The sequence below is a fragment of the Gastrolobium bilobum genome, unplaced genomic scaffold (assembly GCF_033153095.1).
Source record: "Gastrolobium bilobum isolate Gb01-03AN ecotype WA unplaced genomic scaffold, APGP_CSIRO_Gbil_v1 utg23388, whole genome shotgun sequence".
Classification (NCBI taxonomy): domain Eukaryota; kingdom Viridiplantae; phylum Streptophyta; class Magnoliopsida; order Fabales; family Fabaceae; genus Gastrolobium; species Gastrolobium bilobum.
The window spans coordinates 49,775-72,009 of NW_026895140.1; the positions used below are offsets into that span (position 1 = coordinate 49,775).

The 22,235-nt window shown below is 36.1% G+C and overlaps 1 protein-coding gene across 1 annotated transcript; it reads right to left on the minus strand.

Annotated features, from left to right (window-relative positions):
• Window positions 1-3,280: 3,280 nt before the first annotated feature.
• On the minus strand, window positions 3,281-5,898 carry LOC133293486 (FT-interacting protein 1). Its single transcript, XM_061492087.1, has one exon. The coding sequence runs from the start codon at window positions 5,817-5,819 to the stop codon at window positions 3,423-3,425; it is 2,397 nt and encodes a 798-aa protein (XP_061348071.1). The 5' UTR covers window positions 5,820-5,898; the 3' UTR covers window positions 3,281-3,422.
• Between the last annotated feature and the right edge of the window lie 16,337 nt (window positions 5,899-22,235).

Consider the following 22,235-nt stretch of genomic DNA (forward strand, 5'->3'; position numbering starts at 1 on the left):
AGTGAGGCCCAATAATACTTTTTAATTTAATATATTCTTTATGGGCCATTTAGATTCATGTATGCAAGTTTAATGTTTAGGCCCCGCTAAGGAGCTTATAGAGTCATATGGGTGAATTTCCTGACCCAAGAAGCAACCATCTCCATATGTTCCTCATGACCAAAGAGGACAATAAAAAGGTTTAATTCTAAGTTAAGAAAATATTGACATGTCATAATATCATTTTTTAATAAAAATTAAAGAATCGTTAATAATTTATTCACATAATGTACAAAAGTCGGGTACTCTATGTTTATAAAAAAATTCTCTCCCATATGATTTAATGGGGCATTGGTAGAGGATAAATTTTTTTAAATTCAAGAAATAATTATTACCGAAATACAGTGGAAACTATATGCTTTCTGGAATATTAATAAAAGATGTTTGATATGGTAAAATTTTCTTTGAAATTTATGGTTAATTTTACTAAATGTGTGTTTAGTTAATTGTGAAATATTAGTTGGAAAGAGATGTTGTTTTACGAAATTAACTTCAGGTTTACGCTTTTTTTTTTTTTTTTGACAAAGAAAAGGGTTTGGTGTGAGATACATTCATTAAGAAAGAGATAGTTTTGAAATAACGTGGTCGACATATCTGGTAAAATTTGCGAACCTGTGGTTTCCCGGAGGCCGCGTTTGTTGAGTCTGAAACAGTGACGGACTTAGCAAATTTTCTTTATGTTTGCACATTTAGGGCGAGGGTTTGGGGTGCTTCCCCTGATTTATTTTTTTTTAAAGATTATGATCATGGTCCAATTTTTGTTTCCCTTTCAAAAGTAAAGTTTCGGTGAATCAACCAAAGTTTTAAGTAAATAATCGTTAATGATAATTAAAAAAAAAATAAACACCACAAAAGGATATTGGTAAAATATAGTATAATTGTAGAGGTTAATCGATCAAAAACTCACATTTGTCTATGTCTATTTGATCCAAAATTGACCACTTTTGTTTCACAAAAAAAGTGAAAAATCTCGTATGATTCTCATCCATTTGATAAAGATTGAATTTCAGAAATTGTTGATGTCTATTAAGATTTAGAGCTAATAAATTTTATGTAAAAAAAAAAAAGACAAAGCAATGGACTAGGATTTAAGCTTTAAGTTTTTAATTGTAGGAATTGGGTCTATTTTTACATTTTTTCTTTCAATCTTCTTATTCTATTTTATTTTAATTTTTTTTTTACTTGAATCACACTTTCTATGTAAATTTTTTTTTCCACCTAACTTTGTGTCTGCAGTTGACAACTGCAACAACTTCGGTGTGCCATTGGTCTGAAGTGTGGTCTTCGTCGACGGACAAGCCAAATATAATAAAGCAAACGAACAGGTACAGTCCTCTGTTCTAGTTGTCTGCAAGCCGTGCTTCTTTCATGTTTTCGTTCAAATTATGTATGCTTCTTGTGGAATCATTTACGGTGATATGAAGGAACCAAATTTTCTTTTGATTTCACATCTTTCGAGCTTGAAGGAACCATATGTGCTTAAGCTTGATTCCCCTTTTTTCCCATTTCATTCCCCTTTGTTCTTTCTTCAGGTTTGGTAATTGTTTCTTTTTCTACTCAATTTCCTTTTCTTTCTTTTTTTTCATTTTTGTAAATACTTTTTGGTTTGTCAATCCATCTATTATTTTGGTTTACTGTTACCATTTCTTTCGATGGTTATCTTATCAAACTGAGTGTGGGTTGCTGTCATCTTCTTTATCTTCCTCAATTGGGTTCTTTACTCCCCCAAAAGTAAATTGTTTCGTGTCTAACTATGCTTGTTTCATTGTAGCAGTGAGCTTTACTTAATTGCTAATTTTATACTTCTTTATTTATTTGATAATTTATGCACGGATCTAGTTGAGCTCTTACATTAGTGGGAGATTTTATCCTTTATGTTAGATTTCATCCCCTTCTCCTTTCTTATGCTGATATATAAAACTTCTGATGGTTGCCTTCGTTTAGTCCTCCAAATGTACAGATTTTCTTCCCTAAATTGAGCTGATTTCACTTTGTTGCTGCAGACTTCTGACCTTCCTATTTAGTAATTTTTCAGTGGATCGGTGTTGGGACAAGATGTGTACACTCTACCACCATACCTTCTGATGTGTAGTTCGATAAATCCCAAGCTTCGACGGTGGACAAGATCTTCCCGCGGATATGTTATGCAGTGTACGCAAAGTTTCAGTTGCCTTTAAAGAGGTTTATGGTGCGTACCAAAATGAAGGATAATTTCATGAATATTCGCGCGTCCCATTTTCTATTTCCCCCGAATCGAAAGAGTTCCATCTTATGAATGGAGTTTCAGATTTGTTTTATGTACTTACATTACACATAACAAGCTTTGCCGAGATAACTTTAAACACTGGATTTTTTTCATTTTATGCGAACCAAACACGGGATTCATTTATGTCATAGCATGCTATCCCGGAGAAAGATAAAAAAACCGGGTACCAAAGGCCCCTAAACATTTTTACTGTCAGCTTCTAAGGAACTTGATTTTGATACTTTAATGGTGTACATACAAATTAATCCTTTATATGGTATTGAAAGTTCTGCCATCCAAAAATATAAAGTTCGATTTATTCACACTTCAATCCTACAAGATTTTGACGTAATTAAGAAATAAAATAATAAATATCCGTTTAACATTTTGGTTCATTTAATTTTTACATTATGTCTTAGGGTCTGATTGAAGCACCTGATAAAGAAGATAAGATAGGATAACTTATCATATCTTACTTTTATCTCTTGTTTGGTGGGTCAATAACATATGATTAGTTTATCCTATTGTCTCATTTTATTCTATCCAATACATGATTTCTTATCCTATGGGAGGACGTAGGTTAGGATTCAACAAGATAGGATATCAATATTGGATACACAATATATCCCCACGCTACCCAATATATTCCCATGCTATCCAATATATTTGTATTTATTGCATTATATTTTATTTTTTCTTTCTCCTTTCTCCTTTTACGTAATCTTATCAGATTGCTAATCAGGTGCTTATCAAACACAGGACATGATATAAGCTTATCAGCTCCATATCATATCCTACTCTTATCCTATATTGTACACACCAAACGATGGTGTCATAGCTTCAGTTATAGATATGTAGTTTGTACAGTTAATAAATTAGAAGATTTGGATCTGCATAAAAAGTAAACTACAGTGCCGAGTTTATCAAACATTACATGTATCAGTAACACATACTCGTTATTAGAAGCAAAAATGTTACGAATTGATACATAACTTTATGTTACGGACAAGCTAGTCCCGCATAACACAAGAATTAAAAATTTGATGACAAGAAGAAAACCCATGATAACTGTGTACCCAACAAAAACTAAAGAATCAAAAGAACTGCATGTTATTTCTCTTTGCTTTCATTTGGAGCCTCAAAGCATGCTATCAGCACGAGAAGGCAACCTCTTGAAGAAATTACTAGGCACAGTTGGTAGCTTGCTACGGAACCTTGGGTGCCTAAGCCAGAAAATGCCAACAACTGAAGCAACAATCTTGAAAGGTGTTACATATAATGCCACAGCAGCAATGAGGCAGAAAATCACAAAGAGAAATGATGCTCTTGGGTCTCTCCAACTTAACAGTGCATGAAATCTCTCACCTTGTGTGGCAATGTCTCCCACCACAGTTTGTATTTTTCCTCCCACACTTCTTAGCTTATCATACCTCATTCTTATCACATCCTGAGCCTTGGAAGTAGGGAAAGTATCAAACTCTTCATCAAGTTCATCAGGGAGTGCTGCTTCTGCGCATGAGAGCTTAGTATCCATATGAGGAGGGTGCCTTGGCCTTAACCGAAAATTCCATATTCCAATGAGAAACATGTAGAGGAAAATAGTTGGGAGGATCAGTTCAGGATAGGATATTAAGATGAAAAACAAAACATGAACTAGAATTGTAGTCACTGGGTTCTTCCACTTTTGCACCTCACCAAGCCACTTGCTCATAGATATTAAACCTGAAAACAGTGACACAATTCTGAAGAAATTGGCTTTGCTTCTTCTAAAACTCCATATATGAGAGTCCACATCCAACATATATTCAACAACCTCCTTCCTCAGGGGTGGCTCTGCCCTCCCAAGCCTTACTGCTACAATGTTCGTAGCCTGATATCTCAAGTTATCTAACTGACTCACAGTGAATGGATGCAAGTAGTGCATTTTTGGTAATAAAGGGTGCCCATAAAGGTAAATTATGTGAGCAAAGGAGAGACATGTAAAACGAATAGCCAATTGAAGTTCTCCCATCTTCTTCAATCCAGAGGAACGCAGAACAAGTAGAGGGTAGGAGTTAGTATAAATTCTATCCATTTCCAAAGTTGACAAACGAATTCTTACCTTCCCAATTCTTGAGTCAATTTTTGCTCCACTTCCAGAAGTACTTTGCTGAGAACCTCCACCCAAATGACAATTGTCAAAAACTCCAAAAGTTATGACAGTGCAAGGATCATACACTTCCCATGTATATTGCTCATTCCATTTTGGATTAAAGCTTTCAGTGACTGTTCTAGTTCTAACCCACTTCTGTCCATACTTTGCCACACAATAAGCATCTGTGGAACTCTTTCCATCGCTTGTCTTCATAGGTTGGAGGCCTTGAGCACTCAATATTCCCACTTCAAGAATCCCAATTGGTTGTTTCCATAGTTGTCTAGCAGTTGGCCTTGTATCACTAATATACATTGTTGATTCATCAAGGACATGATAAGCACCTTCAAGACAAACTCTAAGGTGAATTCTAGTTGAGAATTTGTGTTCATTCCTCTTGTCACCCTCTAGAACACCAAATCCAAACCTTTCAACATTGTACCAACGTGAGTGTATTGGGCGGTGATCCAAACGAATCTCAAATTTGTTCAGTGGCAAGCTTATTCTCCCCACAACTTCATCTTTTGCAGGTGTGGACTTGTTTTCCACTGTGAGCACAAGCTGTTCTTCAAAGGGTTCTGCTGCTACAAACACCAGATCTTCATTCCACATTGGATTACGGGTTTTTGTTGGGCATAGCTTAGTCTTAAGCACGTGTTGTCCAACTTGAGCCTTTACAAACACTTGGGCTGGTTGGCTTTTATCCTGTGGCTCCACATCTTGAGCTTCAATAACATTAACTCTAAGATACCATAATTTTGGGTTAACATAAACCTTTGATCTAATATTATAAACTCCCTCTCCTTTAACTGTTGCAGAATCTGAATGCCAAGCTTCTGGAAATGCTTCATCAGCTTGTGTTCCAATCCAAACTGCTAGCATAACTTCTCCTCTCACCTTGATTCCTCCACTCTTTTTCTCTAGTCTATACCACTGAGGAGCCAAGGGGCTATCTGGTGGAACCCTTGTTGGTACTTCATGCATGTCAAATTCCACTTTTCCAATGTGCTCATCTCTAGTCACCCTTTCTTTGTATTTAACTTTTACTTCAACAACTGAAGACTGTACCTTGTCCTTCGAGAATGCAAAAACCTGCTTCCACTCAGGGTTGGTCTTTTTCTCAAAATGTCTTGTTTTTCCCTTGTAATTACCAACCTTTACTACAACATAAGGGTCAACGTTTCCTGTGACAGGATTTGGTGGTAGGTCTTTGGCCTTCTCAACACGAACATAGAGGTAGAACATTTGTTCCACAAGGTCATAAGTGCTCGTAGCCCTTTCACTATAAATCCAACCTGTGCCACCACGTTGTCCTCCATGTGGCCAACGTTCTCCAAGCTCTGGCTTTGTGTCTTTCAACTTGTAATCGTCTTGGTTTGGCTTAGGAGCAGCTTGAGTACTCATTGTGCCTAGTTTGAAAGCTTCACCTTTCAACTTTTTTCTTGTTGCATAACCTCTACTTTTATGTGTCTTGCGCTGAAATGATCTTTAACGTTGCAACTTCTATTAGAACCAGCTGAAGTATCTTTTCACAATTGTTGTTGCTCTAACACCTAGAATAACAACAATTAGTTAATGAAAATTAGATAAAGACAGAGAATTTGTACCCTCTTGAAAATTGAGATGTGAGACTTAATTTTTGTCACCTTTAACATGAAGGGGGTCTTAATTTAGAAGTTGATATCGTTAGTGATCCTCACTCCTTTGTTGCTTATTGACTCTACATTTTAACTTTTTATTTTGAGCATTTACCTCCTCCAATAAAACATAAAAAAAGTTAAAGGTGTTATAAGTTTACTTTACCGTTCCTTGAGCATGATTTGTACCCTCTTATTTTGTCTACTGAAAACAGAGTTGCCAGAGCTATCTTTTAAAAATTAAACAGATGATCTATTATTTGTATAAAACACTTTTATACTAAAGTTTTTCAATGCCTTTTGTCAACACAACCAGGTAAGGAGAATAAATACTACTCCAATGCTATATAAACAATAGCCATTAGTAATCCAACCTTGTGAGCATTTAATATTAATTAGGGCGTTCAAAATTAACCAACAATTTACTAACCTAAACAATTTGACCATCGCCATCACCACAATCCAGTTAGTTGCTTGTATGATTGAAAGCCTGTACAGTAATAATTGGAATGATTCAGTTTCCTCAAGCCATCTTGCCTAACAAAATGAAAACTTATAAGCAATAATAAATTGTAGAAAAATTGCATAGAATCAGTTAAAATTGTAACAGCCAAGTAATCATTACCACATTGGCAAAAAGTATGTACAGATGTTTTATATTTTCATATAAATTGAGTTTAAAATTATAATTCAATAAAATATGTTCGATATTTCAAAAAGCTTTTACTACTATGATGTATTCAATATATATATATATATATATATATATATATATATATATATATATATATATATATATATATATAGGGATAGAATTCTTTGACACTGGTGTCAAACTAACAAGTTTGACATCAAATTATAACTGTTGATTTCCGTCAAATGACGTTTATAATTTATTGAGAATTACTAGTTAATTAGTAAATATGACCAAATAAATTATAACCTTCAGATTGAAAGAAATCAACGACTAGGATTTAGTGTCAAACTTTTTGGTTTGATACCAATATCAAAGGATTCTGCCCAATATATATATATAAAAGGTAGGATCCTTTGACATCAGTGTTAAATTTAAAATTTGATACCTTATCTGAAAGCCGTTAGATCAAAACAGATCAACGACTCTGATTTGTAAACATGTGACACCATCGATTTTTTTTTATCTAATAGCTATCAGATAAAGGATCCTACATATATATATATATATATATATATATATATATATATATATATATATATTGACAAAGGATAAAAATTAAGAAAACACTTATATCAATGGGTGAACAATACATAGAACATCTATAATAGCCCATCTTAATTAATTAGTAAATCAAGTGTAATTAATTAATTAAACATGTTTTAGTGAGTGAAATTAAGTATAAGGCTTAATTAAATGAATCTGAGTCACCTTGGAGTTAAAAAGTGTACTCAGTAAAAATTAAGGGGTATAAATGGGTACTGGCAAAAGTACCCAAAATATAAAAATAAAAATAGTAATATTCCTAGAATAATATTCCAGACTTTTGGGTAAAGTTTGGTAATTATTGGAGTTGAATAGATAGACGAACCAATACCCACATGTTACCACTTAACCAATGTTAAGTGGTAAAACACCAAAAAGAACCCCTCATTTCCCACCCAACCCGTCGAACCAGAAAGGAGAAGAGAAGAGAGGGAGAAGAGAGGGAAGAAGAAAAGGGAAAGAGAGAGAGAGAGAGAGCAAATCCCAACGGTTTTGGGTGATTCAAAAGCCTAAATCGCTTAGAATCTCGCCCTCTTTCATAATCCTTGCTTTGTTTTGAGTGGGGAGCATTGTGGAGAGAGATATTACCTCTCAAAAATTCGGCCCTTTGGTGAAAATTGGGGTTTTGAGAGTTTCTACCTCCATTGAAGCTTGAGGAGCCATCAATCCTTGGTTGTGTGACCATTGGTAGTAAGATTCTAACCCTTGAACCTCATGATTCCTTGAAATTTGCATGAGTTAGGGTTTATGAATAGTAAATTGGGATTTTGGTGAAATGTAGTTGAATTGACTATGTTCTAGGAAGATTTAAGCTTAGAGCATGTTGTGAAAAATGCTAGGAACGTCATTTAATCGGTGGAAATGAGCCTAGATAGTCATTTGATAATTGTTCATAATATTGGAAAATTCATGCTTGGATTGGTTAGTATTCTAGCATGTTGAACAATTAGTGAGTTGAATGATTGATTGTGTCCTTGTGATGTCTAGGATTGAGACATTTGGACCAACCGTGAGTGATCAACCATTGGAGCAAGCTATGGAGCTTGATTAGCTCCATTGGATAGGTGAGTTCATGCTTATGTTTGGTATGAATTGTATAGCTTGGTTGATAGCTATGAGATGTTATTGGATGCAATATGTGTTGATTGCATTACACCATGTGTAGGTGTATGTTTGTAAAAGTTGATTGCTGAAACTGTTGGTGAAGAACAAAGGTTGACTGAAGCATTGAGGTAAGCCTTCGGACCTTGGGTGTAATTCCCTTGACTGTTCTACCAAGCCCTGAAAGGGTGGAGGTTGTGATTGTGTATATAAATGCAATAAAATAGTGTAATGCTTTGTTATACGTATGTGTATGCATTTGGTGTGGCATAGGATGGTGTTTCCCTATGTTGGTATGTGGCATGACGATGCGTAAATCATACTTGGTAGTTAGCTGGCCAGTAGGACTATTTGCATCTGAGTTTCCTTAGGACAGCTTGAGAGCTCGAGGGATTTCTCCTGGAGATGTATTGCACTTTGCATAGATATGTATTTACTGCATTATTATTGTTATTGCTATTACACTGATATGGAACTGTGGGGTGGAGAGATGCTCCAAGGACCCCTGGTATACTGGATATATTCGTATATCTCACCCCGTGTTGTGGGGACCCCCTTTCAGGTAAGGATGCTGCAGGAGCCTCTGGTGGCAAGTGGCCATATCTGGATTATGCATGAGATGTGGCATTCCTTTAAGTTTATGCATGCCTTTTGTAGTTGACATGTATAGGAGTTTATTTTGAAAGCCCTTGGTCATTTGTATGCCTTGATTCATTGAATGAACTTAGCCTATGCTCATGCCTTTGGTTACACCTTTTGTTGATGGGAGCCAAGGGAATGATCATAGTGTTTTGTAAGCTAAGTTCTATGATTTGTAAAGGATATGTAATGTAAATGATGCCTACTTGGAATTCAATATATGCATGCTTGTTATGTATTGAGTCGTTGAATTGGTCGGGCTGAAAATCAATTAGGTACCCTCTTCGTTAAACTGGTAAACGATGAGAAAACAAAGGTCATGCTGTCCAAATTCTAGCTAAATCTCATGAGGAGAGGTTGGATGAGTGCTAGGATTTAGTTTTGGGGCATGGACACTTGGGGTTTGTAATGGGGATGCATTTTCCCCTAGGCTTGGACTTGAGAAATGTGGGAATTGGAATTCCCTGGCAGCGCGCTTAAGCGCCCAGGAGCGCGCCCAAGCGCCCTGCTGCCCCTGCGAGTGCCAATGCATTCTGCCTCCTCGCGCTGGAGCGCCCAAGTGGGGGCTTAAGCGCCCAGGATTGCGCGCTGGAGCGCCCTGGTCCGCGCTTAAGCGCCCTTCGCCACTGAAGGAGGAGATGCTTCTGTCTCTGCGCGCTAAAACGTCCCAGTGGGAGCTTGAGCGCCCAGGCTAGCGCGCCTGAGTGCCCTGTTGCGCGCTTAAGCGCCCATCCACACTGGAAATGCTGATGCTTACTGCCTCCGTGCGCTTAAGCGCCCAGATGGAGGCTTTAGCGCCCGATAGCGCGCGCTTGAGCGCCCGGTAACGCGCTGAAGCGCGCTGGGCCTGTGACCAACACTCTCTTGTGTTGCTTCAAATGGTCCTAACTTGGGCTACCGTGCTCCGATTTGAGCACGGTTTGAAGCCACAGGTAGCTAATGAAGAAACCTACAATATAGTAGAAGTATTGAATTAAACAAGAAGTAAATTAATGGTTTAAAAATGGGAAATGAACATGATGTTAAGCTTAATTTATCTGTTTCCGCAAGGTAATATGGTTATGATCACGAAATTGGGTATTATAAGTTCGGTACGTTTTAAAATGAAAAAAATTATCCGGATTTTAATTGAACCCATGTGATTGTAACTGCGCTTAATATCATAATGCGATGTTAACAAACCGGTTCTAGAACGGGGTGTTACAACATCCATATCCTAAATCTCCTACATATGCATCTTTGGGGAGTCACAAGAAGGTTTAATTGTGATTAGTCTTCTAAACGGTTAAAAGAATCGAAGTTTATAGGAATACTCGGGAGATCGACTAGCCTCGAAGAGATAACTACAGTCAGTGTATCACAAAAAAAAAAATCTCCTACGTATGCAAACAATTAATAAGGCTTTTAATATTAAGAATTCTCATAATATAGATAGATGTAAGCATTTAAAATAATTCTCACAAATACACAGTTACAAAGGAAAAATGTCAAACCTTTTAACAGCAAAGAGAAATCCTTCAACATCTTTGTGGCTTCGAGATTAAGAATTGAGAGGGAACCGAGAAGATAGAAGTTGAGAGCTTAAAGAAATGAGTAGTAGTGTAAGGAAATAATATTGATGTGCTTTCTAAATGTGCTAGAGGAATATATGTAAACGCGGCGTTAATTAAAGTAGAGATAGGAAAAGGCACTTGTTGAAATTCCACAATTTTTTGTGAAGGGTGCTGCTATAGCTGATGCCACACTTGAGAAGACAAAGATAGTCTTTTTAGAATAAAATAGCGGGCTTTCCTAGATTATTTTGTCTCTCTTTCCATGATGGCATATTTTCTGGTTAAAGACCATGTAGCCCTCGTTCTATCTTGTTTTGGAAATTTTGTAGCGTACAAGACATGGCTATTAAAGTAATTTAACTTCATCTATATGTGTTGGGTTGAAGGAGGGAAAGACAGTTATTATAAAGAAGTTGAAACAAATAAAGCTGTTATGTAGAGCTCAAAGTAAAGGAGAAAGCATATCATAGAAAGCTTATGGGGTAAGTGACCTTTCAAAAGAGGCTTTAGAACATTATTCTCCCAATTCGTCTTTAACTTAATGTTAGCTAAACCTCCGAATTTTGCTAGTGGGAAGAATAAGAAATTCCGTAGATTTAATCCAAAAATGCTTTCAGCCCCACCCGGCTCTGTTTTCATGGGAATAAAGTGTGAAGGGGAAGTCTCCAAGAGACCAAGACTCTCAATTTATGGATGGGGCAAGTAGGGTGTTTGAGTATAAGTATATATAAAGCCTAAATATATTATTTTCTATATAAAAAAATTAATTCAACTCAAAAACTTAAATTATTAAGAGAAGACTATATTAATAATTTTATATTTATCTAATATATCACTTTACACAAGAGCGTATTTAATTTAAAAAGATGGGCAATATATAAGCTCTATTTTTTTATATTAAGAAATTTAGTAATATTTAATTATTTATTAATAGAATGAAGAGCAGTGAAGATGAACTCATGACCATTTAATCACATAAGCTTTAATATCATATAAAAAATTAATCAACCTAAAAATTTATATGATTAGGTGAAGACTGTTATTATATATTTCTAGGACATCAAAGTTGCTGTGCTTATTACTAACTAATTTAAAAGAATAATTCTATATCCTTTTAATGAATAAGCATAGTCGTGAATGAAAACTTGTTTTGCTTGTTGGCTAATAAAGGAGTGATTAGCAGCTAAGGTGAGGTTGACCTTTTTTTCCCCTATAGAAGAGGCATAATTTAGGTCATGTACTAATGCATGAATCCCTCAATCGAACTAGTGAAGCCTTAGCCAGATCAAGAAGAGAAAAAAAGAGCAATTCTCACGCTAGACCTGCACAAATTGTTGCTGACATGAAAACTATGCTTGATTCTTTATTTCCTATTCCACTATATTAACCGGTCTATCCCTTGTTGGCGGGAATGGTTACTAATTAGTATGGACAAAAGATGATTACACTTAATCCCTAATCAATCCATTTTGAGGCTACAAATTATTTATGGGTTTAGTGGATATCCTTTAAAGGGACACATGTTATGTCCTTTAAAAGGACACAAGTTATCTCTTTTTAGTGACTTACACAAAGTCTGATCAGTAAGACTTTGTGTAAATCTGAAAGTTATTTTTTATTTCACTTTACACAGCAACGATGTGATTGGGGAGAGAAAAAAAAAAGAATAATTTTTCAGATTTACTCAGTCTTACTGGTCAGACTTTGTATAAATCACCTAAAAAGATACTTCTTTTTTCCATTATTTATATCTCAGAAAGTCTTAAAGAAAAATAGGGTTCACAAAATACTAAATAATACTAGTTTTTTTTATAATACTTTTTTAGTTTTAAACAATTATGAGAATTAAAAAAAATTATTAGGTGAATATAATATTACTCAATTTATATTTTCATTATAAAAATATGAATGATTATTTTCAAAAATTTAAACAACTACTGACAATTAGGGATGGCAAAGTAGGCGCCCCGCCCCACCCCGCCATCAACTAGCCAAAAAATGAGCCAGCCCGCCTGTAACACCCCGTTCTATAACCGGTTTGTTAACATCGCATTATGATATTAAGCGCAGTTACAATCACATGGGTTCAGTTAAAATCCGGATAAATTTTTTATTTTAAAACATGCCGAATTTATAATGCCCAATTACGTGATCATAACCATATTACATTGCGGAATAAAATGAATTAAGCTTAACATCATACTCTTATATCCTTAGACCAAAGGTGATTAATTGTCTTCTCCTAATAATTAGCTACGCGTGGCTTCGAACCGCTTTTCATTTGGAGCACTGTAGCCCAAGTTATGACAATTGGAAGCAACACAAGAGAGTGTTGATCACAGGCCCCGCGCGCTTCAGCGCGTTACCGGGCGCTCAAGCGCGTGTTATCGGGCGCTAAAGTCTCCATCTGGGCGCTAAGCGTACGGAGGCAGAAAGCATCAGGTCTTTCAGTATAAATGGGTGCTTAAGCGCGCACCAGGGCGCTCAAGCGCGCACCAGGGCGCTCAAGCGCGCACCAGGGCGCTCAAGCGCACTATCCTGGGCGCTTCAGCCCCTATTTGGGACGTTTTAGCGCGCAGAGGAAGAAGCATCTCCTCCTTCAGCGGCTAAGGGCGCTTAAGCGCGAACCAGGGCGCTCAAGCGCTCAACCCTGGGCGCTTCAGCCCCTACTCTGGGCGCTCCAGCGCGAGGAGGCAGAGAGCATGGGCTCTCACAGGGGCAGCAGGGCGCTTTAGCGTGCTTCCAGGAAATTTCACAATCTCTCATTTTTCAAGTCCAAGTCTAGGGGAAGTTGCATCCTCATTCCAAACCCCAATTGTTCATGCCCCAAAACTCAATCCTAGCACTCATCCAACCTCTCCTCATGAGATTTAGCTAGAATTTGGGCAGCATAACCTTTGTTTTCTCAACGTTTCCCAATTTAAACAAAAGGTACCTAATTGATTCTCAGCCCAACCAATTCAATAACTCAATACATAACAAGCATGCATATATTGAATTTCAAGTAGGCATCATTCACAGTACATATTCATTACAAATCATGGAACTTAGCTTACAAAACACTATGATCATTCCCTTGGCTCCCATCAACAAAAGAGATGACCAAAGGCATGAGCATAGGCTAAGTCCATTCCAATATACAAATCATAAATCTATCATTGCCTATTAATTACAATTCTATACATGTGAGCTACAAAACAACATGTATAATCTCAAAAAATGCAACACTTCATGCATATGCTAATCCAGATATGGCCACTTGCCACCAGAGGCTCCTGCAGCATCCTTACCTGAAAGGGGGTCCCCACAACACGGGGTGAGATATACGAATATATCCAGTAAACCAGGGGTCCTTGGAGCATCTCTCCACCCCACAGTTCCATATCAGTGTAATAGCAATAACAATAATAATGCAGTAAATACATATCTATGCAAAGTGCAATAACATCTCCAGGAGAAATCCCTCGAGCTCTCAAGTTGTCCTAAGGAAACTCAGATGCAAATAGTCCTACTGGCCAGCTAACTACCAAGTATGATTTACGCATCGTCATGCAACATACCAACATAGGGAAACACCATCCTATGCCACACCAAATGCATACACATACGTATAACAAAGCATTACACTATTTTATTGCATTTATATACACAATCACAACCTCTACCCTTTCAGGGCTTGGTGGAACAGTCAAGGGAATTACACCCAAGGTCCGAAGGCTTACCTCAAGCTTCAATTCGACCTTTGTTCACCACCCACGGATTCTACAGCCCGTTAATTACAATACTCCACTTCTCAAACAAAACCTACACAAGGTTTAATGCAATTAACACATATTGCATCCAATAACATCTCATAGCTATCAACCAAGCTATACAATTCATACCAAACATAAGCATGAACTCACCTATCCAATGGAGCTAATCAAGCTCCATAGCTTGCTCCAATGGTTGATCACTTACGGTTGGTCCAAATGCCTCAATCCTAGACATCATTAGGACACAATCATCAATCAACCAAACCATTGAGTACAATTGCAAGAAAGTCCAATATCAAGCATCATATTCTTGCCATTTTCCAAATATACTCATTTAGCTATCTAAGCTCATTTTCACCGATTAAACGTCGTTCCTAGCATTTTTCACAACATGCTCTAAGCTCCATCTTCCTAGAACATAGCTAATTTAACAACATTTCATCAAAACCCTAAAACACTATTCATAAACCCTAACTCATGCAATTTCAAGGAATCATGAGGTTCAAGGGATAGAATCTTACCACCAATGGTTGCACAACCAAGGATTGATGGCTCCTCAAGCTTCAATGGAGGTTGAAGCACTCAAAACCCCAAATTTCACCAAATGGGCGAATTTTTGAGAGCCAATATCTCACCACACAAAGCTCCCCACTAAGAACTAAGCTTGGATTCTGAAAGAGAGGAAGATTTAGAGTGGTTTAGGCTTTTGAATCACTCCAATCGGTTGGGATTTGCTCCCTCCTCTCTCTCTTCTTCTCTCTCCCTTTCTCCTCATTCTCCTTCTTCTTCCTTGCTTCTGTTTCTGTCGACGGGCAAATGGGGGGTTTGGGGTTCTTTTTTGTGTTTTAGTCACTTAACATAGGTTAAGTGACTTTAAGCGGGTATTGGTTCGTCTATCTATTTAACTCCAATAATTACCAAACTTCACCTAAAAGTCTGGAATATTATTCTAGGAATATTTCCACTTTTATTTTTATATTTTGGGTACTTTTGCCTACACCCATTTATACCCCTTAATTTTCACTGAGTACACTTTTTAACTTCAAAGTGACTCAGATTCATTTAATTAAGCCTCATACTTAATTTTACTCACTAAAACATGCTTAATTATTTAATTACATGTAATTTGATAATTAATTAGGTTAGGGCTATTATACCACCTCGCCCCGCTTTTGAAAGTGGGCTGAAAAGCTCAGCCCGCCCCGCCCCGTTTGGCGGGTTGGGCGGGTTGGCCCGCCAGTCCGAGCCTATTTTACACTGACCTGCCTCGGCCCGCCTATGCCCGCCATCAACCCGCCAAAAAATGAGCCTGCCCCGCTCCGTCCCGCTTTTGAGATGGGTTGAAAGCTGAGCCCGCCCCGCCCCGTTTAGCTGGTGGGGCGGGTTGGCCCGTCGAGCCGAGCCCGTTTTGCCATCCTAGTGACAATTAGTATATATACACTTCCGCATCAACTTTTCTTTATATTACAATTATTCCTTTATATAGTTAATATTATTCTTGCACATATATTTGGAAACTTCCATTTTATACCTATTTATTTATTTATTTATTATTATTATTATTTTTTTTTTTTCGGAATGGAATGTAGAAGTACCATTTTCTTATATGTAGTAAAGAAAAGTGGATTTTTAAAAGGAAATTTGTATCTAAATAAGTAAGTATGACCATTTTAAAAGTATTTAATGAGTTAAAATCACCATATATTATAAATTAAAATTTACTGTATCCTTACTTATTTTTTTGAAAATAAGTTTACTTTAAATTTTTCTTTTATGTATGGTAGGTTTAACTTAAAAACAACACACACACAAAAAAATTCCACAAACAAAACCAGTGTATAACGACACACTGCAAGTATAATCAATTTCAAGAACATTAAAAAGAAAAAAAAAACTTTACCTTGATTACTAAAGCTGGGGCCAACAGTCGCAATACCCTTCTCTAAAAAACAGTGGGCACCACACCAAAAAAAAAAAAAACAGTGGGCATACTCAATCATCAACTGGTCCGTGAAGGACGTGCAGTTCTCGTAGATAGATTCTTAAAATGATTCGGAGTGACACACTTTGAGTTGGAAAACTTTATCTTCTGGGGACCTTTCAAAGTAATGAAAGCATTGTCCTGTATTTTATTGCATTAAGGTAAAAATGCTTAAATATGGAGACGCCGAATCAGATGCCCCTCTTAAGCTAAGTATCTTATTCTATTTCACTTTTTTCTGGAAGACTGTAACCACCAAGAAGAAAGAAAGAAAATCTATCTCAGAAGAATCAAGCATGAGTCCCCCTTTTATTAATATTTACTTAATGGTGTACACAAGTTGTTTATGATAAGGAAGCTAATGACGGATAATAATTATGTGACATAAAAATTTATAAAATGATTTAACGTAGATTAGTATATTTAGTATATTTTAATTTTAGGGAAATGTACTTTTTATATTGCTACAAAAAATTATTTTTTGCAGCAATCAATTATATCTATGTATTTCCAAGAATACATTAGTTATAATTAAAAATTATTATTTTTTCTCTGGCAGATCAATTCTAAAGAGAAAAAAAAATAATTTTAAAATTATAATTATGTATTCTAGAAAATATATAGTTATAATCGGTTATAACATTTTTTTTGTTTTTGCGGCATCATAACTAAAAGGGAACCTTAATTTTATCATATATATTCCACTAGCTATATGCGTATGAAACTTTTAGCTTTGTTTTTCTTATATTGGTATCGTAGTTTAGCTTTATGAAACAACAAAATCTACCTTCTTAATACTACAGCGTATAATGTTTTAATGAAAAGCAGATTATAAGTTAATTTTGAATAAAAATTTCATTTTATTTAGATAAAACTATTATTGTTATGGATTTGGTATTTGTCCTTTAAAAGAATATAGAATTATGTTTTTTAAGTGGGAGAAAGAGATACACAATTAAAATTATGGTGAAAAATGTAACACCCTCCCTTGTATGCATCCAAGGGAGTTGTTTGCTAAGCGGAATTAGAGTTCTTTCGTCATATTTTAAATACTGGAAAATCATTTTGATGTTGCTAATTAAAATTTGTAATTGAAATCAGGTGGATTACAAAAGTCAGAGTATGCTTTCAAAGTTTCTTAAGTTGCTGAAAATATAATTTTCCTGGCAGACCTTGCTGTCTTTAAAATTTCGTATAAAATCAAGTTTTCAAAACTCTTTTGTAACGTTTATATAATCAAAAACAAGACACGCAGGACTTCGCGTGCATATAAAATAATAGTAACTCGGAGGTCGTTTGCCCTTTGTAATAACGTAACTCGCAAAGTGCTCGCAAAACTGTTTCAAAATCAGCATGTAACAAAACGTCAAAATTTCTTTTCGCGAAACCTTTCTAAAATTTTATTTCCAAGTACTTGCTGATCCTAAAAGTCTTAAAACAGTAATAGAATCATAGTTCAACAGTAATACAACTTCTCAAATTAATACAATCCTCCCTCAAATAAACAGCAACAACAAAAGTCCAAACAGCAGCACATAATAGCAAATATCCATATAATCATGTCTTCATATGCTCTTCTGTCCTCCTGCCATTTTATAAAAATAGCAGCCCCAAAGGGGTGAGAAAAATCCCAGTAGTGTGGCAACAAAATCAGTAATGCAACAGTACTAACTAAATGCAGAATTACAAAGCAGCCGTGTCATCAAGTTAAATCCGTCCAAGAATAATAATATCATAGCGTATATAACGCCTAGAGGTTGCGTATATAACGCCAGGAGTACGTTCATAGCACTATTGTGCACGTACTAACAGGATGCGTATATAACGCCAGGAGTACGTTCATAGCACTACAGTGCACGTACTTAACAAGCACAGTGGATAATCCAAATTGGCTCCAACAGGAAGGATTCCAACTGCGGCCTATGCGGACTGAAGCCAAGTGTCCCATACCCTGGTACCGAAAGGATGCCTACATGATGCGTGCTCAAACGTATGCATAGTTTACATAATTATTTTCAGATGCCAACATGAAAATTATGCATGTATGCTATGTCATGAGTCACACACAACATACAGTTAAAAAAATCATGAATGCGGATGCATGACTAGATAATAATCAGGTTTACGTATAATTTATGGATTCAATATTAAGATGCCGAAGAATAAATAATTCACAAGATAACGACATATCAAGTTCAAGAGCAGAATCCAAGTAATATTTTCAAGAAACCCAAGCATGAGAGCAACGTTCACAACTCATGCACCAGCTAGCAGTCACAAGAGGTAATACCGCCAGACACTTACCTCACACGTCACAGTTAATTTACCAAGCAGCAGCAAAACAGTCCGCGCTCTTAATGTTTATGCGCACCTAAGTACAGTACAACAAGTCAGAATCACGTGCTAATTTTCTATACGTACACAAGACACTTCTTTTTTTTTTTTCCTAAACTCTTGCTTCCCATTCTGTTTTGCCAAGTTTCCTTCCTAATACTAATTCTGACTTTACAAAAGCTTTACCAATATTTAATAGTCTACAACCCAGCGTTTAACACCCCAAACAGAAACGGTCTTTTAGCATATACAGGGCTTATATTATTTACTCAGAGATTTAACTCTACAAGGTCATGTTTGCGTGAAAGAGAACCTAACAACATGATGTCTATTTATTTAATTTCATGTGAAATCTGAATTACAACTAACTCTCTAAGCATGCTAGACAATACCGAACGGAGATGGGGAGAGAGGGTTCTAAATCTGAGTTTACCTTATAGAGTACACTCTTAAGCCAAGATTAAAACAAGGAGCAGCACTTAATCCTTCCAATGCTCCAAGAGAACAAGTTCAGCCTTTCAAGGTGTTGACCGAGCGCACAAAGAGAAGGGGGAAAAGATGAAGGTCTAAGCTCAATCGTGCATGCAACGAAGGTTTCCTCTTATGCTCCAAGGCTTCGGCCTTTGATTCCATGCAAACAGAACAGTTTCCATCAATGCTAATCAAAAGGTGTAAGAACGTGGAAAGAATGAACACCTTACCTTAAAGAAAAGAAGAGGAATGCTAAGAGTCTTGGGTTTGGCTCAATGAGCTCACGGTTCTAGTAAGATAAGGAAATATAGCGTAAATTCTTTCTTGAGGTTTATCACTCTATGGTGTTCATGGCTTGAGGAGGCAAAGAGGAAGGGATGTACTATGATTTGTTTTCCGTACTAGTTACCAATAATTTTTTGAGAGAATGAAGTTTTCTCTCTTCTCTTGTCAGTGATGCGTAGAGGTGTAAGGATGTTGAGTAGACTTTCTTTTGCCTTGGTGAGTCACAGACATATGAAGTGAGACTATTTGTTGGAGATAGTAAGAAGGTGAATTCTTAATCAGAAAGGTGTTTGGCCGAGAGATAGGGAAGGAAATCCAAGTTTCATCTTAATGCCTATGTGTCACACATGCAAAAGGGGTTGAAGATTTTTGGTTGCCACTTGGTTAACACTCAAAGGCCGATTTAGTTTTGTTAAGAACAACAAGCAATCAGATTTTTGCTGCCCAAGGTAGCGCTAGATACAAGGGAAATAGGGGCTGAGTTCGTTTTGTACAAAGCAACAAGCAAGGTCAGCTTTTTACCCCCCTAGGCGTACAAAAGAGGGAAACAAGGATGGGTATGATTGTTTAGGAACATGTGATCAGATTTCTCTCTCCTACCTATGCGCCTAGAAGGAAAAGATTAAAGTGGTTGATGTCTTTTTAGCCAATAGAAACGCATGCATGTTGACTTCTTACTTCCCATAGGACGCACGCTAAGGCCTAGGTAGCTAAAGTTTGTCTATTGCTACAAGCAATTAGCTTGTTATAGGTTCCTTTCCATGCGCACATATGAGGGAAAAAGCAAGGGTGTGGTTTGTTGCCATGTGGGGATTTCCATCCAATCAAGGACTGTCTAAAGGGATCCTTAAGATGAGATCATGACAACAAGATTTAGGGCTAAACCAAAACCCTCCACATGCCATGTGGACCGTCTACCTATAGGTGAAGTGTGAGTCCAAAATTTTAAATCCAATACTTTAGTTATTATATGACCAGCCCATTATTTTATAGTCCCCAAGTCTTTTAAATTTCCTCAACCCTTTGTAAATGTCGTTATTACTTTATTCCTACATCTTCGGCTAAAGTTTCACATGCCTTAGTAAATTCTCACCTATAATTATAAAACTCAATAATTCCCTACTTAGTATTAATTCCATATTAATAGCTATATAATCCGACATCAAAGCCTGTGATGCACATAACTCGAATTTAACATCATATCCATAATCCTCATAACAATTTATATATATTTTTTCTAATTATGTGGGATGTTACAAAAAAAGTGGTAGGTTTTTTTTTATTTTAAATTTTAAATTAAAAAAATTAGTTTTAACTAAAATAACAATCCTTAAAAAAAGATAAATATTTTTTCTTATTATTGTTTTATTTTATTTGAAACTGTGTCATAAACTTTAGTTTGAATCAATTTCACTTCTTTGGAAAGAAAAAAAATAGCATACAACTCACATTGTGTTTGCACAAGAATTATAGCTTTGCAATACCTCCTCTTTTTATTTTTGTTTTTAAATACAAAGATAAGTATAAGAGAAACTACCCGATTCTAGTGCTTGCATACTTTCTCAGCTAAATAAACAAACCAGCCCGATTCACTGATTATTTATGGCGTTCCAAAATTTTACTGTAACGGGGCTAATGTGATTGTGTCACTTGGCACAATTTTATAAGTGTCCTAAGGAAGGAGGGACGTCACCCAATTGAAAAAATAAAAAAAATAAAAGAAAGTGTGAGTGACGCAGAGGGAAGATTGCAGCACTCAGTGTCGTTGTGTCTTCCTTGTGTCATTTAATGATCCCATTGATAAATAATGTAAATCAAATACTAGATTGAAAAATTAAAAGGATAAAAACCCCAAATGAGTCAAAGAACTCTTATACTTCTCATACTGGTGAGTGCTCTTGTTAGTGAGATCATGCAGAAAGTCAACTCTGGCCCCGTAGAAGCCTAGTACTGTTATAGACCTTTGACATATTATAATTTTTTTTTACATAGTAATTTGAGCTTAAATCCATGAATAAATATTGTTAAAAAATTTTAAATCCTACTTATATATTTCTTTATAAATTGAATGAAAATATATAACCTACGTTAACTGAACTAGGATAAATTACTAATTCAATTTCTCTCTTCCGTTTCTCTTTTTGTTTTTAGGTCTGTGTGGGTGTCGATTTCGATCATTAAGGAGCTAATGCGCTGCAAACATGCAATGCACACACTACCGTAGCCGACACGTCGTTAACCCGTTTCCTGGGTTGGCGTGTTAGTGACATGTCTTGCGTCAGAACGGATCTGGCCCCACAGGAAACACGCCACATGTTTATATGGACCCACATAGAGAAATGGCGGATCCTTAAACGGTGATATTCTGGAAAATAAATTTCCACACCTGACATTTCGGTTTTTTTTTTTAAAAAATAAAAAATTGTAGTACTTGTTTTCTTTTGTACATCAAAGGGACAAATGCCTAATGTAGTACTTGTTTTAAAGTATACTAAAATTACTTATACAAAAAAAAATACTAAAATTAATTAACATTTAAATAATGAAATATAAATAGAGTCAAATGCTGGTGGTGTTAATAACCCACCAATAATCTCTTAAAATCCATCTATTTAAAATTACTAGAAGTCAAGTAATCAATAAATAAACGAAAACTGAAAATTGGACAAATGTTACTTGTAGTGGTTATCTCCCTTCAAAACATTACATGCATGAAGCAGACAAAAGTAAATTTTTATCAACACATGATTACTTATTTTCAAATTTTAAAAAGTGAAAGCTGCAGCAATATTGGACTAACGGTGACAAGATCAAGAGCCTATAG

Coding starts and splice junctions, on each gene's coding strand:
- LOC133293486 (XM_061492087.1), bottom strand. CDS start 5,819: ATGAGTACTCAAGCTGCTCCTAAGCCAAACCAAGACGATTACAAGTTG.